Genomic DNA, 9,623 nt, shown 5'->3' with positions numbered 1-9,623 from the left:
CACTTGGTACCCTCTAAAACTCCGCTGAGGGGGTCCATGGACCCTCTGAACATTCTAAGTGGGGGTCCAGGGACCCTCTGAACATTCAAAGCGGGGGTCCAGGGACCCTCTGAACATTCAAAGCGGGGGTCCAGGGACCCTCTGAACATTCAAAGCGGGGGTCCAGGGACCCTCTGAACATTCAAAGCGGGGGTCCAGGGACCCTCTGAACATTCAAAGCGGGGGTCCAGGGACCCTCTGAACATTCAAAGCGGGGGTCCAGGGACCCTCTGAACATTCAAAGCGGGGGTCCATGGACCCTGTAGGACGGGTGACCGTGGGGAGCCCTGATTACTATACCTGTATTTATCACAGGCTGAGGGGAAGGTGGTAGTGTCTAGGAAGTCTGGGTGGCCGAGTGGTAACGCACTTGCCTCGGAAGCGAGAGGTTGCGAGTTCGACCCTGGGTCAGGGCGTTAGCAATTTTCTCCCCCCTTTCCTAACCTAGGTGGTGGGTTCAAGTGCTAGTCTTTCGGATGAGACGAAAAACCGAGGTCCCGTGTACACTACATTGGGGTGTGCACGTTAAAGATCCCACGATTGACAAAAGGGTCTTTCCTGGCAAAATTGTATAGACATATATAAAAATGTCCACCAAATACCCGTGTGACTTGGAATAATAGGCCGTGAAAACAAAAGTATATACTCGCCTAACACGCATGAGATTTACTGGCCGATGTGAATGCGTGATATATTGTGTAAAAAATTCCATCTCACACGGCATATTGTAAACGCCATGAGCCTCCCCTCTGGGAGGGTATGTGCGTAGAAATGCTCACTATAATAATAGTGTGGCAAACTTCTCAGTATAGGCCTAAGTGTGCTTTAACTGTGGTGTTTAGATACAAAACGCCAGTATTTTTCTCAGGGCAGGTGCAGGTATATTGTGAAAGCTTGAAACAAATGCACTTGCCTGTTTTGTTTAATACAGCTGCGCTCACCTGTTGCAAGACACCCGTATTTGTCACAAATGGCAGGACAGGTGCTGGTACGTTCACACAATCTTAACACAACTGCGTAAACCTCTTGTATTTAAAGGCACAGTGCAGCTCACAGCCTTCGTTTTGCGTTTTTGTTGCAGCTGAGTGCATTTACAGTTCAAAACTCCTCCTATGGTAGTAACACAAACCCAAAACTACCCAACGACGACATCTGTGAAGCTCGACAGTTTCTTGTTCACGCGAGTGCATAAATTAGCCTAGTTATTACGTGGTGTTTGGTCGGAGTTCGATTCAACTGAGTGATTCCGGCCTCCATTTTGTTTTACACAAACTCATGATGACGTCTGACATCGTTTGCTAAGTGACTGTCTTTTTGTGCATGATGTGGTGATCTACCTGATCTAAATTTAGATCCAAAAATAGGTCAAGACCAGCCGGGTCCGAGTACGAAATTAATTCGTAAAAAAATTGCAGTTCTTGACTCTTTGGGTGCAAGTCAATGAAATTTGGTAGTTCTTTTAACGGATAGCTGCCTGAGGTATGACTAAAAGCCCCAGGGGCTCCGTGCACCTGGATTTGACAAGTTCAGTACCTTTAATGCACACACAAATCTGTTTTCGTGGCAAGTGGAGGCGTACGCCGCAGGTACGTTCTCAATCTTTTAAAACAACTGCGCTTACCTGTTGTATTTACAACACATCAAAACACCTGTATTTGTGACAGGTGGCGGGGCAGGTGGCAGCGTGTGGATTGAGTGCAGCGAGGCACGTGGGGTTGGGACCATCACAGCGGGAGGGGCCACTGGAGGAAGGAGCACGGGGGGAGGGGGTGGGGGCGGCAGAATCTCCGTACAGTGCGAAAGCCTCCACAAATTCAACGTCACCGCCAGAGCAGGAGGAGGTGCGTACATATGGGTTTTGTCAGTACTGTTTTGATTAGGTTAGCCTGGGTAAGGTTTACGGATTCTATTCACCTTTTCCCATTTTAGAGTGTTAACTTCACAAGTTAAGATTTTGTGCTTAACTGGTTTAAGCTTAGTTGGTTTGCATTTATGTGTGTTTCATTCCCTGACGGTAAAATTAATGCTAGTCTTGAAAGCTGTATTTTGAGGGTAAATATGGCATTCGATAAGAAAACGAAGGTGGTGGTGGTGATGATGATGATGATGGTGATGACGAAAATAATGATGATGATGATGATGATGATGATGATGATGAAAATGATGATGATGATGATGATGATGATGATGATGATGATGATGATGATGATGATGATGATGATGATGATGATGATGAAGCTGTGTTAACTTACCAGACTACTCAGATCGATTAATTCACGCTATCCGGTAATTCATTTTAGTTTTACGCAAGATTAAGCAAGATGCCCCATGTTAGTATGCATTTTGTTCCAATTGACCTACCATTGTTCATTTGACCATCTACAAACGAACGTTTTGCATTTTTACTCGTCGATATTTATCTTAATTCTTCGTCACTATTCAGGCAACAGCGACTCAGAAGTTGGTGGCGCTGGCACGGTGTACCTCGAAACACGCAACCACAGTACAGAGGAAACAACCCGTCGCTTTTTGCGCGTTGACAACTTTGGCCTGCCATACCCCCGCGACGTCACCAAGAGATCGGAACCCCTTCGCAACCTGCTTGAAGGTCAATACAACGAACTTGACCTAGTTGGAGGCGTGACCTGGCTGTACAGCCGTGAAGGTCGTTACGACTTTGACGAGGTACGCATTGAAGGTCAGGCCCAGGTGGCGTTGCTAAGCAACACGAGCTCAGACGACGTGAGGATCAACGCCGGGTTGTTGTCTGGGGATCGTTCCGGTCTGCTGCACATTGGGGGTCGACAGACCTTTGCATTCAGTGACGTCAACACCTACATACCTGTCAACATCATGGCCTACAGGTAAGGAGTGTATATTTGTATTGGTTGGTTATTGGTTTTTTTCAATCGGTATAGCTATTCAAGATCGATGCAAGTTTATTTCCTTTCCACCTTATACAAGGTACAGGGATTTCAAATATGTTCATATTTTTTTAGGAAAGATTCCACGGAAAGGTAAAATTCAAACTAGCAGGTGTCTTTAAGATTGTGTTCATTAGTGTTACGTTCACAGTAGCCTATTAATTGTTTCAGTTGGTCAGCTTGAAAGAAGTGAGTTCCTCCAAAAACGGCGTATGGGTGCCTAAATGGCGGGGTAAAAAACGGTCATACACGTAAAATTCCACTCGTGCAAAAAACACGAGTGTACGTGGGAGTTTCAGCCCACGAACGCAGAAGAAGAAGAAGAAGAAAGAAGTGAGAATCCATAGAGTAAAAGAATAAGCATTCCAATTGATTTTGAATCCCTGTCCTGTGCTGAGCACGTGATCAGATAATAATTATCATATACTATGAACATAATCGTGAGCGATACTGATGTACTTTGACATTAACCTCAGTAATGCGAAGGCAGCTTTCATATTGCTAACTTTCATCTTCGTGATATTACACGTTATGTAACACCATGACAATGACAATGACAATTAATATTGAACGAGGGTAATAGAATAAGCAGTGATTTTCTTTGTTACATCTGACCCTCGCTCTTCAGAAGGACTCATGTAAAATGGCTAAATAAAAACCAGACAAGTAAAAATAATATTTGTATTCACAGATACAAACTCAAAATTGTTTTCTTTGTCACCCTGGTAGATCCAGCAAGGTAATAGTCCCGAAAGGTCACGTGGTCATGCGCGAGGTATTCTGGGAGAACAACGGGACAGTTTCCGGCGTGGACGAATTCACAGTGGAAAACATGGCCCGCCTCTTCATGTGGTCACACGGACGAACAGTGGGGCGACAGGAGGGAACGTACGCGCTGACCAACGTGAGCGTGAAGGCCGGAGGACGCGCAGAGTTCCTGACAGCTGACCAGGGCCGAGTGGTAGAGCTGGAGGTGACCCGACTGACCATCAACGGCAAGGGCGCTGTTCGGACCAACCACCTGCGCCTGACCGCAGTCAACGTGACAGTCGACTTGTCAGGTACATCTATTATAGAGATCCCACTTGCCTGGACCCAACTCAATATCATCTAGTGAAAACATAAGAAGAATCCTATGAAATCGTTTATTGACTGTTACACACACACCTCTTTATTTGATCTTCTTGGGTTTGTTTTGTATTGGCTTGTCCACCATCATGAATATGTGTGTAATATTGTATTGTTTCGGTCACGTACAATATACTTTTGGTTGAGCTCGTGACATAGTTGTTTAGTAGTAATTGTTTCATGTATTGTATTTTGAACACACACCCATCTTCTCACCAGGTGACTTTGAAGCGGACGCCACTGGACACGCTAATGGTCAAGGACCGGGGTCCGGACTGAACCAGGACGGTCACTCGGGAGGGTCGGGAGGGGCTCACGGGGGCCGTGGAGGATGCTCGCTGTATGGCTACTTCTCAGCTCCAGGCTACGACTCTGTCTACACGCCGTCTGCAATGGGGAGCGGAGGAGGCGATGGGCAGAGTGACAGAGGCGGCAGAGGAGGAGGTGAGTGTAGGCGTCATTGCTGAATGTGTACATGTGTGCGTCAGAGCTACCAAGTTTGGTTTTACATTTAGTCCAGTTTTGACCCGTCTCGGCCTTCGGGTGTGGTTAGTCGAGACTTTCTAAATGTAGTCTCGGCGATGGCTGGTTTTTGATGCAGATGTTTGAATGACTGAAATGTTTTTATATCGCTTCACGCGACCTGGTTTTTTTGTGGAGCGACCAACGTCCGTCTTATTCAGCTCTTGCAGTATATTCTGAAGACCGATTTTAAACAAATAACCAACCAACCAAACAACAACAACAACACATCGACATCCCAGTAAAGAAATGAAGTAAGAAGCAAACCAAACTTCAAACTGCTACAAATGAAAAGGGATCCTCTGGGGTTCACGCAAGATAAATATTCCTGCACTAGACGTACACTGCTAATTTTGGTAGCAATGCGATACCATCAATATCTTCTTCTAATATGCATTTTCTGTGCTACCTGCCAATTGATTACCGGTGCCCATACTTTTTTTCTCCAGGCGTGATTCACATGAACGTGTCAGACATTCTGCGAGTTGAAGGTCGTCTCCATGCCAACGGCGAATCAGGTCAAGGTCAGACAGGGGGCGGAGGGGCTGGAGGCAGCATCTGGATGAATGTCAAACACCTGGACGGGGAGGGCAGCATAGAGGTCACAGGCGGCAGAGGTAATTCCTTCTTACTTAGTTTGAAAGAAAGTTTGCTTACACAAGACCAAAAACAATGAATGTCTGTATATAGCTGTATCCGACGACAAGGTCCAAAAGTAGGGGACGGACCCTAGAAAATGTCCTCCAGATATGCCCAACCTTTGTGAATCTGAGAAATGAGTTTTCAGCAGAGATGGTTTATCAGTTCAAATGTGTGCTTTTTACATTTAGTCAAGTTTTGACTAAATGTTTTAACATAGAGACGAGGGTCGTGGTGTATGTGTGTGTGTGTGTGTGTGTGTGTGTGTGTGTGTGTGTGTGTGTGTGTGTGTGTACCCATATTTCCACAGGTTTGGTTGCCTAAATCACCATAAGGCAACCATCCACACGTGGATGGCAACCTAAACTGTGGATGGCAACCTGATTGTGTGGATGGTCGCTTCATTTAACACCGTTAAATTCACTTTTTTGACGGAAAGAATGTCATAAGAATGTTAAACTCTGGATGGCAACCTAACTGTGTGGATGGTCGCTTCATTTAACACCGTTAAATTGACTTTTTTGACGGAAAGAATGTCATAACAATGTTCAAAATGACATTCTTTCCGTCCTCTATAGGCGACGAAATAGGTCAAATTTTGTGCATTTTTTAGTGCAAAATTCTTCGATGCCGGAGCGAGTACTGCACCCAGTGCTGTTGTAGTGCAAGTGCACTAGAAAGGCACTACACCCAGTGCCGCCTCTTAGGTAACCATCCACACTTTAGGTGTGTGTGTGTCTGTCTGTCTGTCTGTCTGTCTGTCTGTCTGTGTGTGTCTGTCTGTGCGTGTGTGTGTAGAGCGATTCAGAGTAAACTACTGGACCGATCTTTATGAAATTTTACATGAAAGTTCCTGGGTATGATATCCCGAAATATATTTTTCAATTTTTTGATAAATGTCTTTGATGACGTCATATCCGGCTTTTTTGTAAAAGTTGAGGCGGCACTGTCACACCTTCATTTTTCAATCAAATTGATTGAAATTTTGGCCAAGCAATCTTCGACAAAGGCCGGACTTCGGTATTGTATTTCAGCATGGAGGCTTAAAAATCAATTAATGACTTTGGTCATTAAAAATCTGAAAATTGTAATTAAAAATTATTTTTTATAAAACGATCCAAAATTACTTTTATTTTATTCTTCATCATGTTCTGATTCCAAAAACATATAAATATGTTATATTCGGATTAAAAGCAAGCTCTGAAAATTAAAAATATAAACATGATTGAAATTAAATTTCCGAAATCGTTTTAAAACCAATTTCATCTTATTCCTTGTCGGTTCCTGATTCCAAAAACATATAGATATGATATGTTGGGATTAAAAACACGCTCAGAAAGTTAAAACGAAGAGAGGTACAGTAAATTAAGCGTACTATGCAGCCCAGGGCAACCGCTACCGCGCTAAACAGGCTCGTCACTTTCACTGCCTTTTGCACTGGCGGTGGACAACGGTCATTGTGAAAAAATGCAATGCGTTCAGTTTCATTCTGTGAGTTCCACAGCTTGACTAAATGTAGTAATTTCGCCTTTCGCGACTTGTTTTCTGTTCTCTTTAGGAGCAAGTTCAAATGGAGGAGGAGGGGGAGGGGGCCGAGTCGCTTTGTACCACACAGGGGACAATCACTTCTCTGGACACACGCTTCTACACGGCGGTCAAGCCACGCAACACTACGGAGGCTCTGGGTCACTCTACACCGAGAACCGGTCCAACATCACAGACGTTTACAAGAAAATCACCGTGGATAACAACGGGTTTACCTCCAGCGCCAGAATTCACACCACGCGTGAGCTCAGCCTACGTCATCCGTCTGTGACGAGTACTGTGACGTCATTGAAGACTTTTTCCAACGTTTCTGTGGTAACTAACGGGCCTGTGTGGCGATACAATTCCATCTTGAGATACTATCCGCTCAGTTCGATTTTTGACGGCAGTTTGGGGAGTGTTTACAGTTACATGACGAGCAGACAGGAGACTAATATCACACTGACTTTTCCTTACGCGACTCTTGTCAGCCATCTTCAAGTGTTCCCGCTGTGCAGGTAAGAGCGAAGGGAGATAACTGTACGTCTGTGTGTGAATGTGAGAGTAAGTGGGGCGGTGGGGGGTGGGGGGAATAGAGAGACAAAGAGAGAGAGGAAGAGAGAGAGAGAGAGAGAGAGAGAGAGAGAGAGAGAGAGAGAGAGAGAGAAAGAGAGTGTAAATCAGAGAAATTGCATTTTGCTATAAATTACACTGCTGTGATTAACAACAACAACAACAACAACAACAACAACAACAATAATTAACACTATCATATCGTTGTTCCGTGCAATTGTGGTAGCTCGAGGCATTTTCCAAGCCGTACGTATTTAGAAATACATATTGGCCTACTAGCCTTGACTCTCATTAAAAAAAAAACCAATCAAATCAGGTAAAACCATGCAGTGATTATATATGCAATCTTTATTCATTGAAACCTCACCAAATAAAATAGCATAGGAGGTCTGACCTGTTGCACATTTCGTTTTGGTATTTTAGATTTCATCTTGCAATTAACATACCAGGACAAAAAAACCAGAATATCAATAACAAAACAAATAGACAAACAGTAACACAAACTCAATCACTCCGTCACACATACACACCCACACACACAGTAAGCTTAGGTGACACGTACTGTGCAAGAAAGAGAGACACTAGATCTAGATCTGTCTGTCTGCATGTAGCCTACTTACAGGGACACGACTGCCAAATAGTCTCGGCCCGCTCAAAATAACAATGACCGAGACCACACACACCACGCGAGAGAGAAAGACTACAGGGAGGCATGCCGTCATGATGCATTAATTGACGTCAAACACTTTTGACCGTGACGTAATCTTATGCGAGCTTTATCCATAGTCTTGGATAACCACTCACACATAGACTCGGAAATGTTAAAGTTTCTACCACAGACATACACACACACACACACACACACGCACGCACAAACGCACAGACAGACAAAGTTACGATCGCATAGGCTACACTTCGTGAGCCAATGAATGTTCTCACGTGGCGCTGTTCAATAAGAAATACTAGTTTGAGGATCGAGTTTTACCGGTTATTGTCACGACTTGTGCACGTTCTGTCTTTCAGCTCCAGCGAGGCTGTGTTGTACCAAGTTCACAGCTACTCTCAAGGAGCGGAAAAGTCACACACGGCTGACTGGGTGGACACGGATGGTTGCGTTTCACGCACGGACCAGTTTGGACGGGTAGACGTTCTGAGCTATGTGGATATGGTAAGTAACAAAGTTAACCCGTCTCGAACAGCAGCTAGCATCTGCTGAAGGGACATTAAAACCCAAAAACCAACAAAGTTAACATTTTACTCAAAGTAACAAAGTTAACATTTTACTCAAAGTAACAAAGTTAACATTTTACTCAGAGACGGTTTCTTCTTGCTCGTTAAAACAAAACAATGGATTAGATATAACCTTTGTTCTGTACTCCTAGGTCATTAAGTTTCATTTTCAAATCAGAGCATATGAATGAACATTCTTTACCTCCCCATTGACATGTTCTGTGTGTTTTTGATAGGTTTAAAACAATTTGATTACAAATAAATATAACGAAACAATTGATAGCAAACAATTAGGACACAAATGCAAGCAAAACTTATAGTTCGTGACCCAAGCAAAATACAGAAATGTTCATGATGGTATTACAGATGGTTCTGACACTGAAAGCCAAGCGGTCAAGAGTGGGGCTGTCCGAACTGGAGGTTTACCTGCAGGATGACCCTGACACCTGGCGTCAGACCGACTACCTGACGGCCACTGGCTCTGCTGTGCTGACCTCAAGTGGTGACCATCACCACCATACAGTGGACGAGGTCAGTTTGTCCAGTAATGCTGCATCGATACGTTTCATTAAACCATGTTCGCATTATGGCTGGTGCCATTACACATACAAAGTCGTCTTCTTCTTCTTCTTCTTCTTCTTCTTCGTTCATAGGCTGAATCTCCCACGGTACACTCGTGGTTTTTGCACGAGTGGGTTTTCACGTGTATGGCCGTTTTTACTACGCCATTTAGGCAGCATACGCAGCTTTCAGGGGAAGCAGGCTGGGTATTAATCGGGAATATTCTTTTTATTCATCGAGACTGTTGGTTATACGAATCGTACATTTATTTTAATATTATGTTTTGGTCGTTTTGTTTGTCTTCGTGTTTATGCGTCACCAATGGAATTTCTCAGATTGAGATGATAAAGTTAATTTGATTTGATTTGATTTGATTTGATTTTCGTGTTTCTATAACCACCGAACTCTGACAAGATATTTCCCGTACGAAATGAACATATATGAACATATAAGAGACATATAAGAAACCTATAAGTTTCTTAT

At 43.9% G+C, this 9,623-nt stretch overlaps 1 protein-coding gene across 1 annotated transcript in view; it reads left to right on the top strand.

The window, feature by feature from the left end:
• Positions 1-9,623, top strand: part of LOC138980650 (uncharacterized) — a 200,108-nt gene that overhangs the window by 52,237 nt on the left and 138,248 nt on the right. The window contains exons 43-50 of the mRNA XM_070353559.1: positions 1,704-1,880; positions 2,483-2,903; positions 3,693-4,024; positions 4,311-4,535; positions 5,063-5,230; positions 6,811-7,294; positions 8,373-8,517; positions 8,946-9,110. Coding sequence (XP_070209660.1) covers positions 1,704-1,880; positions 2,483-2,903; positions 3,693-4,024; positions 4,311-4,535; positions 5,063-5,230; positions 6,811-7,294; positions 8,373-8,517; positions 8,946-9,110 — 2,117 coding nt within the window. The remainder of the gene's footprint in view (positions 1-1,703; positions 1,881-2,482; positions 2,904-3,692; positions 4,025-4,310; positions 4,536-5,062; positions 5,231-6,810; positions 7,295-8,372; positions 8,518-8,945; positions 9,111-9,623) is intronic.

The sequence above is a fragment of the Littorina saxatilis genome, linkage group LG11, assembly GCF_037325665.1.
Source record: "Littorina saxatilis isolate snail1 linkage group LG11, US_GU_Lsax_2.0, whole genome shotgun sequence".
In the NCBI taxonomy this organism is placed as follows: Eukaryota; Metazoa; Mollusca; class Gastropoda; order Littorinimorpha; family Littorinidae; genus Littorina; species Littorina saxatilis.
Note: the sequence above shows the minus strand (reverse complement) of the source record. Positions and strands in the feature narration are given on the sequence as shown.